At 36.8% G+C, this 25,585-nt stretch overlaps 1 protein-coding gene across 7 annotated transcripts in view; it reads left to right on the forward strand.

Annotated features, from left to right (window-relative positions):
- tnika (TRAF2 and NCK interacting kinase a) overlaps nucleotides 1–25,585 on the forward strand; it is a 97,979-nt gene that overhangs the window by 25,854 nt on the left and 46,540 nt on the right. For all 7 annotated transcript variants that reach the window (XM_067364172.1, XM_067364173.1, XM_067364175.1 and 4 more), the window contains exons 3-4: nucleotides 21,900–21,956; nucleotides 24,553–24,678. In XM_067364172.1, the coding sequence (XP_067220273.1) occupies nucleotides 21,900–21,956; nucleotides 24,553–24,678 (183 nt within the window). The remainder of the gene's footprint in view (nucleotides 1–21,899; nucleotides 21,957–24,552; nucleotides 24,679–25,585) is intronic.

Consider the following 25,585-nt stretch of genomic DNA (forward strand, 5'->3'; position numbering starts at 1 on the left):
AGACGCTCAGGCTCTCGTTTGCAGGAACTACAAATCATATGCTGCTGACTGATCACTAAACAGAAAACCCACCAAATTTACATGTCAGCGGAAAATTAACCCACGTCAGTACCGTTCTCCCTAATACAGAAGTGCTCAATTTTATTATATATACAGTATAGCAATATTTTGAAGAGTTATAGTGATTTAAGTAACGCTCCAAGAGTCACAAGTTTTAATGCTTTCATTTACAATTTTTCCTTTGTGTAAGCCGCAGCCATGAGTGACAGGATGTTTTGTTGACATTTTTGCTTGATTTCGATTTCTGTGGCATCATACTGAGTAGCTGAGCCAGCATGAACTTTAATTGTCCAAGGGTCCTGCGTCACAATATTGAATATTAGAAATCATCGGTTAAGTTCTGATTAGCTCTCATTGTGCAGTAGTTTCTTGTTATGAATGTATTTTTCACATTTTACACTTATGTGGAACTGTATTTAGCGAAACTTCTAACAGGAGTATGATAGTGTGTTGATTTTAGCCATCTTCATCCTGTTTTGCATTCTTAATCCTGTATAGTTTAATCCAGTGGTTCTCAACCTCTTTGACTTTTAATGCTCACCATTTTCCACAACAATATTCTAAGACCCATTTTAACAGTTGAGTGATTTTAAAAAATGTATTTTACTCAATTTCTACCTGATGATAAAATATTTTAGAGCTTGGCATAACTAGACAAATGTATATATTATAAAGATTCCCATAGCTTTTTTCCAGGTCTAGAAATCATACTTTTAAAATTAGGCTACCTCATACTGTATATCAAGGTTTTTCAAGAACCTGGTTTTTCAAAGAAAATAAAAATTGTTGTTAAGGGAGTGAATTAAAATGAGAATTATTTAGAACTTTTAGTTTTGGCTTTTAGCCAACTTTTTAAATTACTTATGGTCACACTTTAGTGTAGGGTCCAGTTTTCACTATTAACTATGACTTTTTCCTCAAAGCCCAAATGACTGCTTATTAATAGTTGATAAGATGGTTAAGTCTAGGTATTGGGTAGGATTAAGGGATGTAGAATATGGTCATACAGAATAAGGTATTGATATGCGCTTTTATTAGTACTAATAAACTGCTTATTAGCATGCATATTTCTAGGATATTAGCTAAGTTAATAGTGAGAATTAGAGCCTAAACTAAAGTGTTACCTTACTTTTCATGCTATGTTTTGTCATCTTGAGTCCCACTGAAAGTTTGCTGAGGCTCCCTAGTGGGTCCTGGCCTCTGGGTTGAGAACTGTTGATTTAATCCATACATGCATAAAATTTGTGTACTTAGTATATACATGGTACATGTTGCAAAAAACAGTGATAGAAGGGTGCTCATAGTGTGTTATTCTGAACTTACCCAGTCAGTTATTTGTGACGTAAAAGAACAAAATCTAACCACTCTCATGTAGTTCCAGTGGCTGGACTCAGCAGTTGTGTCGCAGAGACAGGGTTTTGATGTTTCTCTTAAGACTGTAAGAACAATCCTGACAAAAATGTGTAGCGGAAACACGTCATCGCAGCAATCGATATGCTTTCCTGGATTAATCTCATTACACATAAGTGCGTTTGTTTGAGTGCTTGTGTTTGTATGTACTGTTCCACTGAGAAAAATGTAAGTATAATGACGTGAGGCGAGTCGTGACCAGGGAAGAACACTTCACGACACGTTATCGGTCATCAGAGCTTCTGTATTCATTCTGCGTAGAAAGGATTTAAGACTTCAAAGCAAACTTTCTCCCCCCCCCAAGGCCAGATGGGAGGTGTGCGATACTGGGTTGCTGGAAGCACGCTGCTCTCTTGCATAGCAAAGCAGAGGTACAACCTTCTTGTCTCTGAATTCATGGCATCACCGTCTCTCACCAACACTATGGACTGTTTTAATAAATTGCTATTTTAGGCTTCGAACCATGCACTCTTCATCATAACGCTAATCCAGGTCAAATGGATTTACATTAAAAATGCATTAGGACTGACTCTCGCCTTCATTACACACATTAAGGTCATAAATTAACAGCCCTTCGTCCTTGTAGGTCAAAGAACCATATTACTGTTGTGAATATCATGCCCTTAGCCAGAGTTTAAAGGGTGGTTTTGTTCTGATCTTGATTAGATTAGATTTTTCTTACTAGATTCTACACTCAACCATAATAAAAACCACAAATCTGATCCTGGTTCTCTGCGAAAGACACTAGGCGCTTCTTCTCCGGCCGGGGTCAGGTCAGGCTGGCGACTGTAAGTCATGGCTCGCCTGAATTGGATAATGAGTTAAACACAGGAGGACTTCTGTGCTGTATGCAGGGCTTTGTAACGTGATTAATGACATCTCATGACTGAGATGTACAGTAAATTTGAGCTTTTTAATAGACAACTTGTGAGAGAGATGACAGCCACCATTGTGTATAGCTTTCTGTTCACACTGCCTTTTGAATTGCAGCATTCATGACCGGGCATAAGGATCTGAGAGCGTGTGGAAATGGTGGGAGGTTTGTGTTGTGAATTTTGATGCGTGTTAGCTGCTGTATGGTATTTTAGTAATGGATGGCGGCGAATAAAAGGAAGCCATGGGTAAAGATAAAGGGAATGTAATCAGGACATGTTGCAGGCTGGATATGAACCTGCTCTGTTTGCTTGAGCACTATGGCTAACAAAAGAAAAAAGATTTGAATGTCCTCATATCAAATTCAGACTGAAAGTAACTGAAATACTAGGATCTGTCTTGTTTTAGTTAATCCCAGGGTCATGGAAAACCTGGAAATATCAGGGAATGTACTGTATGTGTGTATTTATTTATTTGTTGGTTTAATTCATTTATATGTTTGTGTATTCATTTGTTTGTTTGTTCATGAATTTTAGTTTGTTCATTCGTTTTATTTATCCGTATTCTCAGTTCTAAAATACTTAACTGGATAGAAATTGGTTTTGTGAGTGCAGTCTCTGTAAAAGGAGTTTAGAATTCTTATCTAGAAATCAAAAGTAGCAGGAAAGGTCATTGAAAAGTCATGTGTATAAAAAAATAAAAAAGTAAAAGTTGTGGGAACCTTGTAATCTGTGAATTGTAGCGTAGAATCTGTATGCACACTATCACTATCAGTGTTGCATGCTTGATATATAGTTGGGTGTAGATGATTGGAGATGGCAGGTGGGTGTGGTGCACTAACCTACCTGGCAAGGCCACATCAGATTTGATGCCCATTAACCCAGTTAATTCCTGCCTCCCCTGAGGCCTTTTTAACGGTCTTGCCACTCCAGCTCCCTTATTGCAAACCAAGGTTCAATTAGCAGAGCTTGATGTCAATAACCTCCATGCCCCCCTCCTCCTCTTCTTCTTCTTCTCCCATTTTTTTCTCATCAATATTCACTGTCTTTAAAAAGCTATTTAGGTCTGGCCCCTCCAAGCCCTCAGATAACCACCATGCCTGCAGATTTGACCCCCGATCGACTGATGACACTTGCCTTTTACTTTGCTTTTACTTCAGTCTCTGTTAATCTTCATCTATGTCTGGCCGTTAACATCATAACAGCTCAATCTGTTCTACTGTGTTTTCAGTTGAATTGTTTTTTTTGCAGGGAGTGGATCCTGAAAATTTCACTAGAATGATTTGAATTGATAACTCCTGGCAGCATTTGATTTGAGTCACTGCAGAGGTTTATCAGATAGTTCCATCAAAAGTGAAAATTGCTGTCATTTACTCACCCTCATATCCTTCCAAACCTGTATTGTTTTGTGAAACAAGAATAACTAGAGAAGAAAACAAAAGAAGATATTTTAAATATTTTTTTATTTTCTCCAGACAATGAAAGTCACTGTGAGACTTTCATATCAAGTCAAAAACACTGGACCCCACTGATCTTTTGTTCTATGGACAAAGGTTTGGAATGCTACAATTTTTATTTTTGTTTGACCTATCATTTCAAATTTCAGTCTGTTTCTCACATAAAGTTATAGTATGGCTTCAGAGGACTTGATATAGTAAATAGTGCTCTAGGCATTTGAATGATTTTCATGGTACTTATTGTCACTTCCTTAAAGGGTTAGTTCACCCCAAAATGAAAATTCTGTCATTAATTACTCACCCTCATGTTGTTCCACACCTGAAAGACTTTCATTCTTCTTCAGAAGATAAATGAAGGTATTTTTAATGACAGAATGCTGTCAAATTTCCTTGAATTGACTGCCTTTGCATCAACCACTTTGACACTTCTAAAACTTCATAAAGAGATCAGAAAACCAATCCATACGATTGAATGGTTTAGTCCAAATTTTCTGAAGAGAATCGTTGGATTGTTATGACGAACCGATTTAAATTAGGCTCTTACTCGCATGTAAACATTGATCAGCGAACATAAGTAGAATCTCAACAAAACCTGCTACATGTTTGAGAACAAACCTCTTCCGGAAGCTCAAACGTTCTGCGTAACACGAGAATGAACCTCATTAACTTTTAACCCTAACCCTTGTTCTTGCATGTGTAGCAGGTTTGGTTGAGCTTCTGCTTTTGTTAAGGCCAGCCTTAACAGTTTGGAACAAGATGAACTTGAGTTAGTAATTGATGTAAATATGCCTTTAAACAAGTAACTGTGTTCTTTTTTTTTCTCATATTAAATTTTAGATTTCAAGCTCACAAACGGAATTTCTTCTTCCGTAGTAGTGAGAAAGGAAACGCCACTTTCCTGCTTTTTTCCTGTCCCGTTTCTCCCCTTCACTCTTCTCCTAGGGCAGAGTGCCTCGGCTATGTAAATGTATTCCATCATTCCGTTGACCTCCCAGGACTGCCGGAGCATGTCATTTCTTTTCTCAGCCTGCCTCTCGTTCTCTCCCTCATCTGTCCGAGCAGGCCACCTCTCCCCACCTCCCTCTCCTCTCACCTGCAGACATCATGTTGGTTGTTTGACAGGCCTCCTGGCAGGGTATTGCACAGGAACCTCAGCTGCAGCCTGTCTTCCTCAGAGGCTTCTGACATGAGGTCCAGACACAAGAGCGCATAACTAAACAGTCACGAAGAGAAATCTTTCCCTCTGCAAGCTGCATTCATTACATGCCAAGAAAGGGTCTCCCTGCCGAGCCGTTTTTGGTAGTACGGTCATGTCTGGTGTCTGTAAGGTTTGGGATTACAGAAAAATCTGTGACAACACCAAATCTGTCTCATCAGGAATTTCCCCTGTGTTTTTAAAGCGGAGTGTTGTTGATGTGTACACCCACATGGAATCGGTCCTGTGACTTCCACAGAATTTCCACGGAGTTTTACTAAGCTTTATTATACAGTTCAAGCTAAAGAAAAATGTGTAGTACTCTTTGTTCCATTTAACTCATTTGACCATATCTAAATCCATTTCACAACATTTTTTTTTTTTTCTCTAACATCAGTGCTGAAAATGTGTGTAATGTCAGCATTTTGTTGTCTGGTGCTGACCCTGCTGGTATAGAGTATTGAGATGTTCAGCTCCCAGCAGACCTTGAGTTCCTCCTGGATTAGCCAGGCTCGATGTTGCTCTCTGACCAGAAAAGAGGATTGAATTATGCTGTAAATAGAAGCTAGCCACAATATGTTAGTGTATGTTTCAAGTTTGCAATGTTGCTCTGTGCCATAGAAAAACTGTTTATCAAAAAACGATTAAGCGTTTTTTTTTATCGTAAAAGCGATTATCCTCAAAGATGTTTAATGTAGGAGGCGTAAATTAAGAGATATTATAAAATAAATAGTTCAGTACAATATAATATTGGTATCATGTCACCATATCGATTATCAGACTATTTGATTTTTATTTATTTTAACTAGGTAGTATCAGTTGATATTGTACACATTAGTCTATATTGCATATTTAATTTTTATATTTAGACTACATTTGCTGTATCTAACACTCGAAAACACTGTTAAATGTAAATCTGAGCAAATCTCAAAATGAGTAGTGTTGTGTCTGTATTTAAATTATAAATATGTTATGTTTATATTCAGAGAAAATAATATATAATTTTAAAATTGTTCATTTAGTTTTATAACATGAAAATAATTATGGTTTATATCTGACATAATTGTAATATTGGTGCGTCTCTGAAATTAAAATTTTGGGTCTTTTATAATGTTGTAGTACTCAATTTACAAAATCTGTATTGTGAATGTGGTCATGGCTGATAAGATTACAGGCATTCACCCTTTAGCCATGTCTGTATTCACTAAATACAAGAGCTTATTTTGCAAAAGTAAAATTTACTAACATCATTTGTTCCCTCAATCTAAAGTGTGGGTTTGCTTAGTATAAATGTATAAATATGTCACTGGATTGGTGCGAACGAGCCTTCAACAGCCACTTAGAGGCCTTTCTGGGCTCTCCAGCTGCAGAGGGACTCTAGATGACAACTGAGGGGCGAAGCATGATTACATTACTTGATATAACCTCCAACACTGCTTAAGAAGAGGCATTTCTGGAAATGCTTATAGGATGACATCTCCTTCCCACTATCTACCATTTCAAGGTCCTGTGAGTCTCTTATATAGAAAGTGGGTTTGGTTATTTGTCCTAGTAGTTGTTCCAGGTCAGATCCAGCTGCTGTAAATGCCGTCAAGTGCACGTCTGTCCCCATGGATGTCCAGCAGCATGCCGAGTGAAAAATGCTCCTTGCTCAGCGTTCATTTTCCTGCTGCGGTGGATGAAAAATGGAGCGTCTAAAGTCCCCCAAGAAGCTGATCCTATTGTAAATGTCAAGAGAAGTCGGCGAGTACATCAGTTGACAAATAGCGCATGCAAAACACGTTTAACACTTCCGCCTTCAAAATGGCTTTCATAAGGATTTGACCACTAGTTTCACAAATTCAAATTCATAAGAATAATGTTTCGTACCCTCACAGCTGGCCAGTCCTTTGTAGAACTTTGGCAGACAATGGACAGAGAGAGAGCAATAAATCAATACAAACATGACTATTGCCGTGGCAACCGGCTCCAACAAGCAGCTGGCATTTAGCTTGTTTATTCCTGCCGAGAACCAATTGATACCCGTTTGCGTGAGCAACTCATTGTCTGATCTTTTTGTTTAGTGATGTGCAGCATAGCACAATGCAACAGGTCTGGAAAATCACATGAAAAGACTAATTTTGAAGCAAATTTGAGGTGGTATATATCCAGTGACACTATCCAGTCAAGCTCAGTAAGAAAATGTTGTAGGGAAGGAATTGGAACACCATGTTTACACAGTTGTTCACAATTACAGTATTCCTGCTTAATAATTAAAGTCTGCATGCAGCAGAAGTTGCAATTGTCTTTTCTTCCCTTGTGATGTATATCCGAGTGAAACAGCTTCTCGAACAAAGAAAAGATGTAGAGCAGGACTTTGTCCATTTGGATTTTGACCATCAGGAACTGATTGGATCATTGTTGTTTGGTAACTGCTGTGATCTAATATGAGTGACTGATTGCTGCAGGGGAGGAATTATTGTTAATGGTTTTTTTGTTTGTTTGTTTTTTTTATTTATTTGTATGAAATTACAAATGTGTGTATGTGTGTATATAATAGGGGTGTATTGGTACATGTAGTCCTCCCAAACCGTCACGGGTTGGAGAAAGTCAGGCGACGAATACAGTCAGTCACAAGCTATACACGCTCCAATCCAGAAGGGAATGTATGCGGTAATGCAATGCTGTTTGCTAACCGCCACAACAGAAAAAAGCACAGAACAACAACAGACGATCTATGTTTGGATACGTTTGTGTATTCTCTCAACCAGTCTTTCAAATGTGGAAAGGCCTCAATAAAACAGCTTGAGAATAGTATCTCACATAGCATTACATTTACCTCAGGCAAGTCATTTAATGTTCACCGCATATTCACTAGAGAAATTAACTCTAGAGGGGAGTATTTCACCATGTATATGCACTATATTAGCGCATATGAGCACTATGATGTATTGGTTTTTATTACACGTGACGTCAAATTATATATTGCTTCTACTCTGACAAAGGTATATTTACAGCATGTTGAGAACCTTCTCTGTTGTGTGGAGCGAAGGGCAGAGAGGTGTGTGGGTGATGTGGCCATCCTCTTAACGCTGAGGCATCCATCACATAGGCATGATGTATAAATCCCATTTCTATTGATCCGGTCTCCGGGGAGAGAGAGGGAGAAAGGTGTGGAGAATGGAAAGCCTAGCTGACTGACAGCAGAGGAGAAGATTCAAACCAATGATGAGTCAACACCGAGAGAAAAGGGGACAGACAGTGACCCCAGTGAGCATCCATAAGCTGTTTGCGCTGCAGTTTTAATTGCCTTTTCTCTTTTTAATTAAAGCTGCTCTGCAGAGAAAGCAGAGCTTGGGAAAAGTGATTTATATTTCATTTGTGTCCAGCAGTTTTACATAATTGATTTGTTTATCCAGAGCGTTGTCTCTCGTTTGGTTTGGTTATTGTCATTTGGTTTGGTTTCTTTTTTTCTTTCTTTCTTGGTTATTTTGAATTGTGGCCAGAGAAAAACAGCCTGCATGTTTTGTATCTTTTGGCAGCACAATGCAGAGCCCATTTGGCCGGCTGTGTGTTGGTATGGAAACAATCCACAAAAATACCTGCCGTCACCTGAGCTGGTATGACCAAGCGTTCGGCACTGCAGTCTGGCCTCAGGGCAGTTTTTAAGCCCTTTAGATGAATTTCCTTTGGTCAGTTTCCACAAGAATATTAATTATATATTGTGAACGTTCAGCTTTGCCATCACAAGAATAAATTACAATTAAAAATATATTCAAGTTGAAAAGAGTTATTTTAAATTGTTGTAGTATTTCACAATATTACTATTTTTACTGTATTTGTGATCAAATAAATGCAGCCTTGGTGAGCTTAAGAGACTTCTTTGAAAAACACTAAAATAAAATGTACAGACCCCACATTTTTGAACATTAGTGTACATTTTTTTTAACTTATATTTTTATTTTATTATATAAATGATAAAATTAATATTTATACTAAGGTCTGCTTTTTGCCTATTTGCTTCATTCAGTTATGAACCAGTTTTAATCTTTGCAAAATAATTTGTAAATATGAACATGTGAATAAATTGCTATGTGTGTCCTCAGGAAGTGCAGTCCTTAAACCTCGAAGAGTTTATGTGTGTCAAGGACTGGCCTTTGATGCCAAATGCCATCACTATTTCCTCAGTGTGATCTGATTGGCTGTTCCTGACTGACAGGCTGTTTGTCAGTGGCTTCCTGTGCGGCAGCTCTAATGTGCAGTGTCACCAGGCGGATGCTCCTGCTCTGCCGGCCTCACTGTAATTACTTTGCATGCTTGACTGACTCTCTCCATTAACGCCAGAACACTCTCAGCGCCCACTGAATTATTCCATCGATCCTTTTTTTGTTTTGGACTTCTCTTTTTTTTAATTTCCCTTCTGTTTCAAGCCAAACTGTCAGAATCAAAGCAGACTAAAGCCATTATTTTAAATGGGATTATTTGCAAACCCGTTATTTACAGGGTGTGATGGATTCATTTTCATGGTAACAGTGTTTACATCTTTCTTTGACCTTCCTTTGAGACAAACATGATGGTTATTTATCAAAGATTTATGCTGTTTTTGTTTTTTAGTACTATGAAGTCAGTACTATATCATCAACAACCTCACAACTGCGGTACATGTATCATATTATAGGCCTATTCTATACACTGTGATGATGATATCATAATTACATCCAAATGAATCCACCCCAAACATGTAAGACTCAGCGTGTTGTGAATATGCGTTTCAATCTCTCTCGCCCAATTTACCCTTTTACTTTTTTAAATTTTTATTTTTTTCCTTCATTTCATCATAATTAAATTGAAGGTAATTAATGCTAGAGTAGTATAAATAAATAAATAAATAAATGTAGTAGGGCTGCACAATTATTAATCATGTGCAAAATAAGTGTTTACATAATATATGTGTGTGTTGTGTATAATAATAATAATAATAATAATAATAATAATAATAATAATAATAATAATAATAATAATAATAATAATAATAATAATAATAATAATAATAATAATAATAATAAATAATATAATAATAATAATAATGTATATACAGTATGAATACACATATAAATATATATATTTATATACAATTTATATTATATATAAATATAAATATTTTATATATAAATATAACCTCTTTCTTAACCCTTAAATGCATACCTCGGGTCTTTAGTGACCCGGGACGTCATTCGCTACCCTCCTCCTCATTAATTTTTTAAAGTTAGTCATCAACCTTATTGGTATTCCTCAGTCAATTCATTATAAAGAATATAAGAGAAAAAATCATAAAATTATAAAAGAATGCCTATTTTTGTATTCATTTTTTGTAAAAATTGTATAGGGTCGCAAACGACCCGAGGTGTGTATGAGTATACGTATATTTTTTTTTTTTTTCTGCACCACAATAATTGAATCTTAGATGACAGAATAAGTGCAATTCACTTTTATTCCACAAGGTGGCAATGTCTGATACACAATGCTGAAGTGACGACTCATTTACACAGAAAACGAAATAATAAGAGAAACATGAAATTGCTCAGCGATTTACTGCAGAACAAGTACTGAAAACAATCAAATATGACTGTCACTGGATGGATCTGGTGAAGCTGTTAGCGATCGAAATATTGATTTTGAAGATGTTGAAAATTATATAGTTTTGAGAATACTTTTGAGATCGCGAATGGGCTCATATTCGTGATCTCAAACATAAAACTAGCCCATTATTTGCTGAATTTACTGGGAAATGAGCTCTGAGGAGGACCGTGATGATGGCATAAAACATCTGCTCAAACTGAGCCTTTTCAAGCTCCAAAAGGTAACAAAATACGATTTATGTTTTTCTTCTGTAATTGTTACTCTCATATCAGAGGAGTTTTATATTATCGCGACAGGTAGAGATCCTTCCGTGTTAGATATAGATCCGGGTCGATAAAGACCCGAATATGTAAGTACGATTGGTGAAACAGTCATGCATTTAAGGGTTAAATATATACATTGTGTGTATGTGTGTGTATTCATATATACATAATTACTATGCACATAACACACACACATATTACGTAAACGCACTTTTATTTTGCACACAATTAATCGCGATTAATAATTGTGCAGCCCTAAAATGTAGTGTAAGTTGCATCCTACCTAAGTATACATCAGTTTAGAGCCCCCATTATTACATCAGCCCAGTGACTAGCTCTCGCTATAGAAACACTCTCGCATTTCTTAGAACGTAATAGCAGTGGTGGGGAAGAAATGACCTATACGCATCATTTCATGAAATGACCTATATGTATCAACCATGTCTTGTAATCCTGCATATTGTCCTGGCCAATCACGTCCCTGAGCTTCATTTGTCCATGCGCTGCGCTGATGTGCGGTGGCAGAACAGGGTCTAGCTGCATTGCTGTTTGCTGTACTGATTTGTGTTCCGAGATGTGTAGAGACGGATTGTGACCTTGTAACACTGTCACTCCTCACCGAGATGGTAGTGTGGCCTGCAGGCCAATCATTTCCATCTACCCTGCTGCTCTTTTCTCTGGCGTTTTGTTTCATTTCACCATCTCCCCATCGCTTACTCACTGTGGCTCTGCTTTTTGCACTCTCCTGGGAAACGAAGTAGCCCATATTAGCAGCCAATAGTATATTCACACACACATACATGGCATGCAGAGACACGCATTACCAACATTTCTGCTCCATGTAGGTCATGGGAATGGATGTTGTGCTAGAATGAAGCTCACAATATGAGGAGGTGTTTCTGAGCCTCTAAGTATTGTGTATTATTAATTGTATATTACCCCACTTCGTTTTTCAGTGTGTTTGGGAATTCTGACCGTTTTGTTTTTCACTTTATTGTCCTTGTAAAATTTCCCTCTTGTCATTGCTTGCCTGATATAATATTCCCACAAGACATGGATTTGAGCTTTGAATGAATTTTCAAGGCTGCCTTTAAAATTTCAAAAACATTTTTTCATTTGGGAGTCGAAGGGGATTAATAAGCTGTCCAGTATGAGCTTTTTCATAGAAACTTTAAGATGTGCTTTGAAGGGAAAGAAAATTTGATTTGCTGTCCTCTTTGTCTTTCTCTTTTGAGTGTTTGCAGCTCAGGAGTCAAACAGCGGTTGGAGCAGCACAGAATTTAATTTGATAAAACATAAATTTGTTCTACTCCGATCTAAGCGGAGAGATATGGATTTGAACACAGCAGCTCAAACACACTCCCTTGAATTGCCCAATAGATTTAATAGAAATCTGGTACTGCAAAATGAACACATTCTCAAGTGGAGATGTGCTGAGAAAAATTATTTAAAGGGTTAGTTCACCCAAAAATGAAAATTCTGTCACTAATTACTTACCCATCTTCAGAACACACATTAGAATATTTTTGATAAAATACATGAGCTATCTGGCCTCCGGTAGACTGCAACACAACAACCACTTTCAAGGCCCAGAAAGGTAGTAAAGACATAGTTAAAATAGACCATGTGACTACAGTGGTTCAACCGTAAAGGGTTAGTTCACCCAAAAATGAAAATTCTGTCATTTATTACTCTCGCTCATGCTGTTCCCCACCCGTAAGACCTTCATTAATCTTCAGAACACAAATTGAGAGATTTTTTTGTTGAAATCCGATAGCTCTGTGAGGTCTTCATAGGAAGCAATGACATTTCCTCTCTCAAGATCAATTAATGTACTAAAAACATATTTAAATCAGTTCATGTGAGCACAGTGGTTCAATATTAATATTATAAAGCGATGAGAATATTTTTGGAGCACCAAAAAAAAAAAAAAATTGACTTATATAGTGATGGCCGATTTCAGAACACTGCTTCAGGAAGCTTTAGAGCATAACGAATCAGTTTGTCGAATCCGCAGTTCGGAGTTCCGAAGTCACGTGATTTTAGCAGTTTGGTGGTTTGACACGCGATCCAAATCATGATTCGATACACTGATTTATTGTGCTCTGAATCTTCATGAAGCAGTGTTTTGAAATCGGCCATCACTAAATAAGTTTTTCTTTTTTTGGCGCATCAAAAATATTCTCGTCACTTTATAACATCAATATTGAACCACTGTACTCACATGAACTGATTTAAATATGTTTTTAGTACCTTAATGGATCTTGAGAGAGGAAGTGTCATTGCTGGCTATGCAGGCCTCACTGAGCCATCGGATATCAACAAAAATATCTTAATTTGCGTTCCGAAGATCAACGACGGTCTTATGGGTGTAAAACAGCACAAGTGCGAGTAATTAATGACAGAATTTTCATTTTTGGGTGAAGTAACCCTTTAATGTTAAGAAGCAACGAAAATACTTTGTGTGCAAAAAAATAAAATAAACAACTACTTTATTCAACAATCTCTTCTCTTCCATGTCAGTCTATGCAGTTGACGTAGTAAACACAGTGCAGCGCTTCCGTGTTCTACGTCTGAACGCCGGCTCGGTATTGGCTGACACTGTTCACATGAGCAGCACGACGCATGCGTGTGAGCCGGCCAATAATGAGCCAGCGTTCTGACATAGAATATGAAAGTGCTACTTTGTTTACTTTGTCAACTGCATAGGAGACTGACATGGAAGAGAAGTTGTTGAATAAAGTCGTTACGTTTTTTTTTTTTTTTTTTTTTTTTTTGTGCCACTGTAGTCACATGGACTGTTTTAACAATGTCTTTACTACCTTTCTGGGCCTTGAAATTGGTCCTTATGTTTGCAGTCTATCAGAGGCCAGATAGCTCACAGATTTCATCAAAAATATCTAATATAATTTGTGTTCCAAAGATGAACGAAGGTCTTACGGGTTTGGAGCAACATGGTGAGTAATTAATGACAGAATTTTCATTTTTGGGTGACCTAACCCTTTAATCTTACATAGAAAAAGCTTGAAAAGTAACCGTTTGGCTCAATGATAAACAACATTTTTGCTCTTTTCAGTTTTCTTCAGCACTGACTTAGATGACAACATTTAAACTATCAAAGTGTCTACAAACTGTCTGAACTTAATTTAGCTCAGAGCAAACTGTGCCAACTGGCCAGCAGGGCAGCATTCCATGAGCTCTGTTTATCAGCCTAGATGAGCAAAAGAGGAGCAATCAGCAGTTCTTATCCTCCGGTGGACTGCACTGCTTACTGTAATTGTTGCTAGGCTACTGTATGGGGAGCTGCTTGCATTTTAATGGCCCTCAATGGGCTTTGTAATTGAATTGGTATGCAAAAGAAAGACAGACCCACTGATTATACTGATTGCAAGCTAGGAGAGAAAAAAAAAAAAAAGTGTTCAATTATTTGCCATGGCTTTATTTCTTGACACTCTTGGATGATGCTCGAATCCCATGAGGGGTTGTTTGAGGGTGACGGAAAAGAGTGATTGCATTCCCAGTGTTCATTAAAACTTGTCCAGTGAACGTCAATGGAATTTTCAGCTTGTTTAGCTTTATTGATTCTAGAGCATTACTTGGAGACTAGAAATGAGTTGGTTTTTATTTATGCTAAAGTATCTTTTCTTAAATGCTGATATTATATTGAATTATAATCAACAGCTGCTGCTGAAGTGTTTACTGCTTTTGTGTTTATTGAAGTGTTGATTGTTTTGTTTTTCTGTGTCATTCTAATCAGCGGTTTTGCCTCTGACTCCTGGAGACTTTTTTAAAATTAATTAATTCATTATTATTATTATATATATATATATACGTTTACTCTCACTTCACATGTAAGTAAATATAGAAACAAAGGTCACATTGTGGACTTTCATTAGGACCCTATTGGATTTGCTCTGTTTATTCTTTCGCTTTTCCTTATCCGAAATGAATCGCATTTTTGAGGGCCTAAACGTGCTCAAACTCATGAAACTTGGCACACGCATCAGAAGTGTTGAAAATATACGTGTGATATGGGTTCCAGAATTGGGCGTTGCAAAATGGCTCTATTGAGCCACCTTCAATATTTAAACGAAGTGCTCCTCGCGCTACGTTTCACGTACAAGTATGAAATTCGGTAGACACGTCTAACAGCCCAATACCTACAAAAAAGTCTGGAGCAAAATCTGAAAACCAACAGGAAGTCTATTTAGTATATAGTATATTTTTATATATAGTATATTTTTACTTATTTTTATGATTTTGCCATTTCCAGACATTGTACTTTAACGAACTCCTCCTAGAGCTTTAATCAGATCAACATCATATTTGGTCAGTCTAATCTAAAGGCTTTTGCGATGTTACATAGCGAAGATCTAGAGTTTTCACTGAAGGGCGAGTCTGTGGCGGCCCGACAAATTTTGATGTTTCGGCATAAAACAGGAAGTTGTTGTAACTCAGTTATACAATATCCAATCTGCTCCAAACTTCACATGTTTGATAATATCCTGGCCTGACTTCTGCGTGGCAATATTCAGTTACAGTCAAAGCACCACCTGTTGGCAGCAGGAAGTGTGGCACTTTGAAATTACTTGGCCATAAAGCAGCCAGGAGCAGCAGCTCATTTGCATTTAAAGGGACACACAAAAATGATGCGTTTTAACTCTCATCCAAATAACGGCAAATTTGACAAGCTATAATAAATGATCTATGGGTAATTTGAGCTGAAACTTCAGACACATTTGGCGACAATAGAGACTTGTATTACTTAACTTGTGAAAAGGGGCATAATGGGTCCCCTTTAATATAATAATAATAATAATAATAATGATAATGATAATAATGATAATGATAATGATAATAATGATAATGATAATAATAATAATAATAATGATGATAATGATAATGAGAATTATAATGATAATGATAATGAGAATTATAATGATGATGATAATAATGATAATGATGATGATAATAATGATGATAATGATGATGATGATGATAATAATAATAATAATAATAATAATGATGATTGATGATTGATGATGATGATTGATGATGATGATGATGATGATGATGATTGATGATGATAATATTGATATATAGTAAGAGAATATATATATATATTTATTTATTTATTTATTTATTTATTTATCAAATTATGCAGCCCTACAAAAAAAACCAAAATCCCTTTTTTTTTTTTTTTTTTTTTTTTTTTTATTACAATCACAGTTCTTATCAGTAAAAAAATCAACAGATTTTTATATATATATATATATATATATATATATATATATATATATATATATATATATATATATATATATATATATATATATATATATATATATATATATATATATATATATATATATTATACACACACACACACACAATGTCAGTTTAATGCATTTTTGTTTATCCAGCCATAGTCTAGCCACATTCGAAACATCCATACTGGATTTTTTTAATTTAAATCTAGTAATATGTGACACTGCACTGAAACTCATTTGCATGAAATTGATCACTTCTCAACTTTTTGATGCTCTTACTACTTGCTCTGCTCCTCCATCGATCCCACAAATCTCTTGCCACTCAACTATATCTATAACTTATAGAAAATAAATTATAATATCCCACTCCTCACAGTGTATGACAAACCAAAAGTCTTTGGATGGAGTGTAACTTTCCTCTCATCGGTGTGTAGCTTAGAATGTTTTGGCTGGCTTTCTGCAGCCCTTATGTGGCACTTTAGTACCTTGTGGAGTGTTTTGCTGATCATCTGCTGTGAAATGACAGATTTGAGCTGGCTGGTGTGCACACTTTTCCCCCGCTCAGCACTGCTGCAAACACTGAATAAGTTTGGCAGTGTTTAAATGCTCAGTATTAGCAAAATATAGGCATGCAGCTTTATTTTCCAATAGTGGATCTGTTCATAGTATCTATAAAATGTTTTTTAGTCTGCTTGCCTGAGAGGTCAGAAGTTTGCACTGGTGCGATTTGGTGGTGGTGGGAATTCAGGGGCCAGTTGAAAAAGCGCTCAAAGAGTCAATTTAGTCTTATCAGGAACGCTCACCTTGCACTGCGCCTCTGCAGCCATGCGGAGAAGCCACTAGCGAATTGGTTTCAGTAGGAATGGCATGAGGAGAGATGCACGCTTCTCTCCTGCATCTCAAACAGTTGGGCTATCTCATTAAACCCAGTTGTTTCCCTGACACTGCGGGCGATCCCTGTCATCTCACCTCTGGAGCCCTTTGTCTGTAGTCCTCTTGCTAACTCAAACATGTAATGCTGCAGAATAAGGCTGTGAGACTCTGTCGAATGGCAGAATTCATCTGCAGATTCCTTCGCTTGCTCTGTAGGCAAATTGCAATTGGCTGTCACTGAAACTGCAGAAGCGAACTGGAAATCTGACATGTTATGTTATGGCAGCCTCATAATGACATATTCAATATCGGGTCTCTGTTGCTAATTAGGGTATACTAGGATACTGAATGTTTAATTAGTGACTTTATATTATTTATGTATTTGTGCTAATTGTGCTTTAGCTGATATTATTTTTTATTTACATTTTCGGTTTCACATTTCTTATTTTTTTATGAATAATTTTAAGTGTGATAATTACTGTATATTCATATATTTTTAAATATAGATAATATATATTAATTTAATATCTTAAACTTCTAGTTTTCTACTTACCTGCCAATGTTTTTTACTAGCCCAATGCTTTTTTTTTTTTTGTTGAATGAATACATTTTTTTTTTTTACATTTTTATTTTACCACTTATTTGTATTGTATGTCTTTTAAATGTACTAATTATATTTATATAGTTTATATATATTTATATAAAAATAATTTTTAAAAATAATTTTAATAATTTTTAGTTTTTTTACTATAAATATTTTGGTTACACTTTACACTAAGTACACATACTGTAAAAAAAAAAATAAAAATACTTAACTAAGAAAGTATTGGTAATATAAGGTTTAGTTCAGGTTTAGTACCTAGTTATAACCCAGTTATTGTAATTGCTTTAATATGTACTTGCAGGACTGTAAAATAACGTGCTACCAATATTTTAAATGAATCGTTACAAGAATATTTGCAAAAATGGCTGGAATCTACTATACAGATATTATAATTGTACAGGACGGTCATAAATTCATAAACGTTTTCGCTGAAAAATAATGCCAAATAAGTCAAAACATGAAATTTGCTGTAGTCATTTTCAAACATGTTTGAAAATGTTTGCCAAGACTATCACAGTCATTCTTGCAATTTCGACACAACTTCATTTATGCCAATAATTTTACCTAACTGAGAAGGAGAATTCAAACTAAAAATGTAAGTCACGCATCAAGCAGAGTCTGTAAACACCCACTTACATGGTTGTTATGGGAGCTATTCATGTACTCCGTAAGTGTATGAAGGTAATGCTATAGCTCTGGCTTCGTCCGGTAACATTCCCACTGATGCAATATGTAACAACATCTTTTATTTTTGTGCTGATGTCAGGAATGCCATCAGAACCGTGGTGGTACGATGATTCAGTGATGGTATTGCCATGCTACATTGATACCATGTTTCAGGCATCTGAATAATTATCACAGTCATATAGTCTGTATTATTTCTATTAGCTTTGTGGTATTTTCATGAGTAGGATCGGAGGAAGCAGACCCATGTGTTACGGAGCATCACGGAATGAGTGCTATTCATCTTCATCTCCCTCTTTCATTCCTGCTCTGTTTACTCTGGCAGAGAGCGAGCGATTCTATTATTATTCCTCTTTGTAACCTAGTGTTGAGCGATGCCATTAGGAGTCAGAGCGCTAGGAATATACTCAAGTATACAGCATTCATAAGATATGTTTTTAAATCCAATAATCCTCATTCATGCGGGCTGTTACTGCAGATCTAGGTCACAAAGACCAATGGCTGAATGGAATTGCGATTATGAAAGCACAGACTCTGTGCTGGCTTCATGGGGCTCACATATAATGCAATGCAGAGCAATACCGTCTCTATGAGGTGAGAATATAATGTATTAGTGGGATGAAACCAGTTCTGTCAAGTTCAAGAGTTTGTAGTATCTTTGTTTAGTTGTAGACGGCGTGTTCTTGAGGTTCAGGATTGAAATCAATGGCTGAACACCTGCTGATGGAAAAATAACTCTCCATGTTCAATTTGGAAGAAAAGAGGATTGGATTTTTCTTTTGAATGACAGCCGAATCTATTCACTGAGGCCTTTTAAAAGCAGCACTGTCTGGCCCATCTGCTCTCTCACTCTCTCTTTCTCTCTCTCTGTGTGTGTGTGAAGCTACAGTTATTATGCCTATGGTAAGCGACTGTGCAGGAGTTGAATTTCTGGCCTTTAATGGGGCCTCTAAGGTGGTCTTGTAATTTGCCTGACAATCTCTCTTTTGGACTTACAGCAAATAGTCAAGGACATTCATCTTCTTACGTTGAATCCTGCATCTCAGGCTAAGCATTTCTACAGAGGCTATTCTGATTTCCTTTCCTCCTGACATTTAACTGTCAAGATATCTTCATCTTTGGTACCTCTGTTTACTTCCCCTATAGTGCTTTGCTGTCTCTATCCTTCTATCTGTTTGTCTGGTGTCTGAAGGAAAGTGTGGGGTGGGTGGGGGGTGTTGCTAAGTGTTGAGGTGAGAGCTGTTGAGATTTAATTAATATGAGTGCTGCCTGTTGATTGGCTGATGCCGTGGTGGAGAAGAATGTCACATTTCTGGTGACCTACATCAGGAGGAGGACGACAGTTGAGGCCAGACACTTTGTTTTAGCAGGAAGTAGGCCCATACTTACCGTAGACATTTGAGGAGGACAAATTATTCCCTTCCACAATAGACCTATTTTGTGTTTGCAAACAAAGATTGTTTTTTGTTTTTTTTAGGGCGGAGCCTAACTGGTGGCAGAAAATGACAGTTCTGCAGTAGAAGTCAATAGAAGCCATGGAATAAAAGAATAAAAAAAGTTGATTTTCGAGTTTATATCTCACAATTCTTAAAAGGAAAAACTGAATTGTGATATTCTTGTGTTTTTCCATAGAATTGTGAGTTTATGTCCCCAATTCTGACTTTTTTTCTCTCCGAATTGCGATATAAACTCATAATTGTGAGTTATGAAGTCCGAACTGGGAGAGATAAACACACATGCAAGAAAAAGTTAGAATTGTGAAATAAAAATGTTATAGGTTTAAATATTATTATTAAATATATTTTTTGCATCCAAAGGCACAACAAAAAAATGTTCTTATTCTGTGGATTTTGCCCATTTTCCTCAACTTTTTCCTGCTATTTTTCTGCCACCACTATGTGTGCGCAGCTTCGAGTGATGTAATTGTGACGTCCGCTCCAAATTGGTCTATATTTGATCATATTGATGGCCAATCATACCAAAGAAGACAGGCTTTGCTGTTCACAAAAATACCAGTGTGGTTCTTCAGTGTTTAACTGTGAATGAGTGTGAAGTTGTAAGCAGCTAAACATTTGATGTTTGACAACAGTAATGTCTAGTGGTGCAAACTACTCAACAATTTTCACCATTTTGAATTATTATTTTGTGATTCATTTCAGTTTGTACCTAAACTCCCAGTGATGTGATGTTAGTTGTAAATGCTGACTTGTAAGAGGGTCTAATGTTAATGAGCAAAGGGGTTATAGGAACGTGACATACCACATATTCCCGTGCTTTCTGGATTTAACTGTTCTGACACAACTTGAACTCCAATTACTTTAATTATGAACAAAACGTCCTTGTGTCTCAGGAATGGGGACAGACCACCTCGACTGTAAACCTCCATGTGATTGTGATTTTGGAATTGCATGTGCATATTTTACTGTTCTTAGACTAATAAGGTTCTATGAGTGGTTTACTGATACAAAGCCAATGAGTTGCTTTGGTAGTTGACTCTACTGACTCTTTATTATGGTATTATTGTTAGACAGTTACTTTATTATGGTCATATTGCTCACTTTAATAGCTACCGTTGTCTCTGCGTTTATGATAGCAATTCAAAGTGAAGAACAGTTACTTGAGGGAATCTTATACTGTTTTAAAAACTTTTTTTTTTTTTTTTAAGATTTATATATCAATAATGTGAAATATTTAAAGTTAATTTTAAAATGAGGTTACAAAAATTTTTTAAAATAGGTTTTGAACAATTAAACTAATGATGCTAATAATCTATAAAGAGATAGTTCACCCAAAAATGTAATCTTTGGCATCATTAATCACTTGTTCCAAACCTGTAGGAGTTTCTTTCTTCTGTTGAACACAAAAATAAGGGGGGAAAAATATGCATGTCAAAACTCATACAGGTTTGGACATGAGGGTGACATTTGAGTAAATGATGACACAATTTCCATTGAAATTCATCCTTTCAAATAATAAGAAATGCTTCTTGAGTACCAAATCAGCATGTAGAAAGAATGAATTCTGAAGGATCATATGACACTGAAGACTTGAGTAATGATGCTGAATCCAGGGGAATATATGTCTGTCTTAAATTTATTTTTTACTTCTTACTTTAAAAAAGTAAGTAGTTTTTTGAGTTTGAGTACTCAAATTAGGTTTAGGTGTAACACCTATTAATGTCAACAAAGCCTCTTTTTACAGTAATTGCAAATGATGGAACAATAGTTTATTTGTCAAGCATTTTCTCAGGGTGTATTTGTTTATATAAACACAAAAATGCTGGAATTGAGGTCAGTTTTCCTAGAAAAAAAAACTTACTTAATCATTGAAGTTGTTCACAAAAACAATTTTAGTATTTCATAACTTTTGTCTGTATCCCAGCAAAACACTCTTCTCTAAGGACATAATTTGATCTTGGGTTGAAATTATTGCTTGCTTTTTTTTTATGTCCAAAGTTGGAATATGTGATCCTATAAATATATGAATGTAAATATGGGTTGTTTGTTTTGTTTCACAGGCATGATGAAGGTACAATAATATGCCAAGTTCTGAATCTTTGCCTAAGCACAACCTTGTTTTTGTTTCTCTTCAGGGCCGACATGTCAAAACAGGTCAACTGGCTGCTATCAAGTGCATGGATGTCACAGGGGTGAGTTTATTTTCATTGTACTTTCCGTCTTGACCTCTTTTATTATACTCTGAAGATGTTGAGGTCTTTCACTGACAAGATGTCAAAACCCCTTGAAGAGTTCTCGGCTCAGATCTGCAGGTTTATTTTAGGCTTAGTTGGTCTTATTTTTGACGTTTTATTATATCCATATATCCTCTAGGCTTAGTTTTTCCCCTCATTTGTTCTCTGGATGATGTAGACATCTTCCTAAGAACCTTTTAGCATCCCTTTTTATAATAGAAGGGCATCATAGCCTGATCTTTTCTGCTCTGTTTTTACAGTAGAGTTTCTTGAAATGGCAGTTATTGGGCTGCACTGATAGCTTATGAATTGGGAATAATGTTTTTAATCACTTGCAGTATTTCAGTCACGTCTGCTCTTTTTAACGGCAGATTTTTCCAATCTCTCTTTTTATTTTTAATGTAAAGTCAATTTAGCATTTAATAAGCTGTTGTAGAATTTAAAATGCCATAGCGAATTCAATTCACAAGCTGTTATGATTTCGCTGGCCATCGTTGGTTGTATTTGCTGTATGGGCTGTGGCTGCCCCCTATTATTTCAGGGTGAATAACACTTGATTAGCAGGTTACAAGGATCCTTGTTTTGTAGGACGAACCGTCTTCCCTTTTACTATGTACGATGCACTGTGGTGGTTGTAATAAAACCTGTTTGGCTGCCTTCCTAGACATCATTTTGGGCATCATATGAGTGTTTGTAAAAGGCTTGTGATGCCCCAAAACGCTGTCTGGGTTGGCAATACAGTAGGTTCTTCTTATTGCATGGACCCCATGTAAAAGTGGGGGGCTGTTGAATGGATTCATAAACACCTCTGATTAGCCATTGTGTTCACACTCTCAACAGATATGTCTGTGATTGGCTACAATGATCAACGCATTGGAGCATTTGAAAACACACAGAAGTGTTTGAAAGTGGGAGCGTTTGAAAGCGCTCTGTGAAGAGCGTCAAAGATGTCTGTTTACAACATGTATTTGAAGTGTTGATCATTGTAGCCAATCACAGACATATCTGATGAGCGCATGAACACAATGGCCACTCAGAGGTGTTTAAGAATCTGCTTTACAGCGCTCAAAATGCTAGGGGGAAATTGTGGCATCGTCACCTTTTTTTTGGTACTTTTGTCAACACTAATTACGTGATGGTAAAATTAAATTAAATGCAAAAATAGAGGAAATAAGCATTAACAATTAAATATTTAAAGGCATAGTTCACCAAAAAATGAAAATTTGATGTTTATCTGCTTACCCCCAGGGCATCCAAGATGTAGGTGACTTTGTTTCTTCAGTAGGACATAAATGATGATTTTTGACTGCAGCCGTTGCGGTCTATCAGTCGTATAATGCATGTCAATGGCAACACAATCTATAAGAGTAAAAAAAAAAAAAATGCACAGACAAATCCAAATTAAACCCTGCGGCTCGTGATGACACATTGATGTCCTAAGACACGAAACGATCGGCTTGTGCGAGAGACCGAACAGTATTTATATAAATTTTTACCTCTAAAACACTACTATGTCCATCTTCACTGAGCATTTGGTTAGTGAGGTCTGAACGCATTCTGATGACGGAAGTGATCTCTCGCGCTTATACTTCAATGAGTGCGAGACATCACTTCCATTGTCAGAGCGCGATCAGACCTCACTAAACAAGTGCTGAACGCAGTTGGACATAGTGGTGTTTTAGACGTAAAAAATGATATAAATACTGTTCAGTTTTTGCACAAACCGATCGTTTCGTGTCTTAGGACATCAATGTGTAGTCACGAGCCGCAGGATTTAATTTGGATTTGTCTGTGCATGTTTTTTTTTTTTTACTCTTATAGATGCCATTGACATGCATTATACGACTGACAGACGGCAACGGTTGGAGTTAAAAATCATCATTTGTGTTCTACTAAAGAAACCGTCACCTACATCTTGAATGCCCTGGGGGTAAGCAGATAAACATTAAATTTTCATTTTTGGGTGAACTATCCCTTTAATACCGACAATGACAATAAATTAAATCTCCAATACATATGGTACAGATATCATGCATCCCTAATAATTAATTGGTTTGAAACCACTTTTTGTTGCGCAATCTCCTATAAAATTATTTTTAAAATCCTCATTCAGTAAACACAAATGCCTAGATAAGTCATGGAAATTCATTTGGTCAAGTGGGAACCCAGTCATCATCAGGATGGGTTGTTCCTGGAAATTACTGTTTGACCTGTAGTGAATGAGAGAGCAGATGAAGAGAGTTGTCATTAGCTCAAATTGCTGTTCATCAGCAGCATCCAGCATGTTCTTGAGAAGAGATCATTGAGTTGGGGGTCCCGAGGGGCTCTCAGAGGGACACTCCAGTCAAGATGTAATTCTTGGGGCCAAGAGCTAATCCTGTGCTCTCTGCCCCCCTCCCTGCCTTCCACTTCATGTAAAAGCACCTGCATCTGTAAGTGGGCCATCAGACCTTATTATAGGTCACTAGAGTGGGTCCCTCAGGCCTCGAGCTTTACTTCAGAGAGTGGAGAATGTGAGCTATCCCATGATCCACTGCTGCATGTGTCTTGACAGGAGGAAGAGGAGGAGATCAAAGCTGAGATCAACATGCTGAAGAAATATTCTCACCACAGGAACATCGCCACCTACTATGGTGCCTTCATTAAAAAGAACCCTCCCGGTGTGGACGACCAGCTGTGGGTGAGTACCATGCCCCACTGTGCCAGTGGAAATGGAGAGAGTGTATCCATCTGTGCCTCACACACACTACCCTGTGTATATGTGGTCTTTTATGTGCCCATGGGGAAGTGTATGATAAATGGGCCTTGAATGAACATTGATGAACAGGAATCAAAGCACCATTGTCTTGCCTACAGACTTGTCATGGGGTTAATGGTGTTCTTTGCTGGGAAAAGTTAAAGCTTTACTTTAAGGGTGGAGAGGCCTTTTTTTTCTTTTCTTTTTTAATAAAAGTAACAATGTCTCTTGATTTTTATGTACTCGCAGTTTTTCATCACAGTTGTGTTGATGGCACTTAATGGTAATTGTTTGTCCAATGCAGGTTCATTATTTAAAATCAAGTATTCTAAATTGAGGGGATTTCAATTGAAATGGGTCAAGAGCCACTGCTATAAATAAATTAAATGTTACCAATGAGAGATAAATGTAACATTTACACAATATTCACTCAAGATTCACACACACACACATAATATGTATATGTATGTCAGAGAGGCTTTTCTCTATATCTGCTGTCTAGACTTATTCTTTCAGTCTATCTCCCACTCAACTTTAATTCTCCGGTCCATATTTTCCTCTCCCGACAACTTTTTCTCTCTCTCCGACTTCCCTTGTCTTCCTCAGCAGAAAGACTGGACAGGTCTGATAGTGGAAGGGTAATTTGTGTTGTTTATCAGCGGCTGCAGGGACACACAGGGGCACGCAGATGGAACGCTCCACCAATAAAGATAGACATCGCAGGAAATGAAAAGCATTTGTGACGCATCTCAGCGTTGAGTGGCAGCTCTTAAATGGGCAGACCTTTCAGATGAAGGGTGACATTCCCACTGCTGCAAGACTCCAGGGGCTCAAACCTCTTCAATATTCC

This window comes from Chanodichthys erythropterus, chromosome 16 (genome assembly GCF_024489055.1).
Source record: "Chanodichthys erythropterus isolate Z2021 chromosome 16, ASM2448905v1, whole genome shotgun sequence".
Taxonomy (NCBI): Eukaryota; Metazoa; Chordata; class Actinopteri; order Cypriniformes; family Xenocyprididae; genus Chanodichthys; species Chanodichthys erythropterus.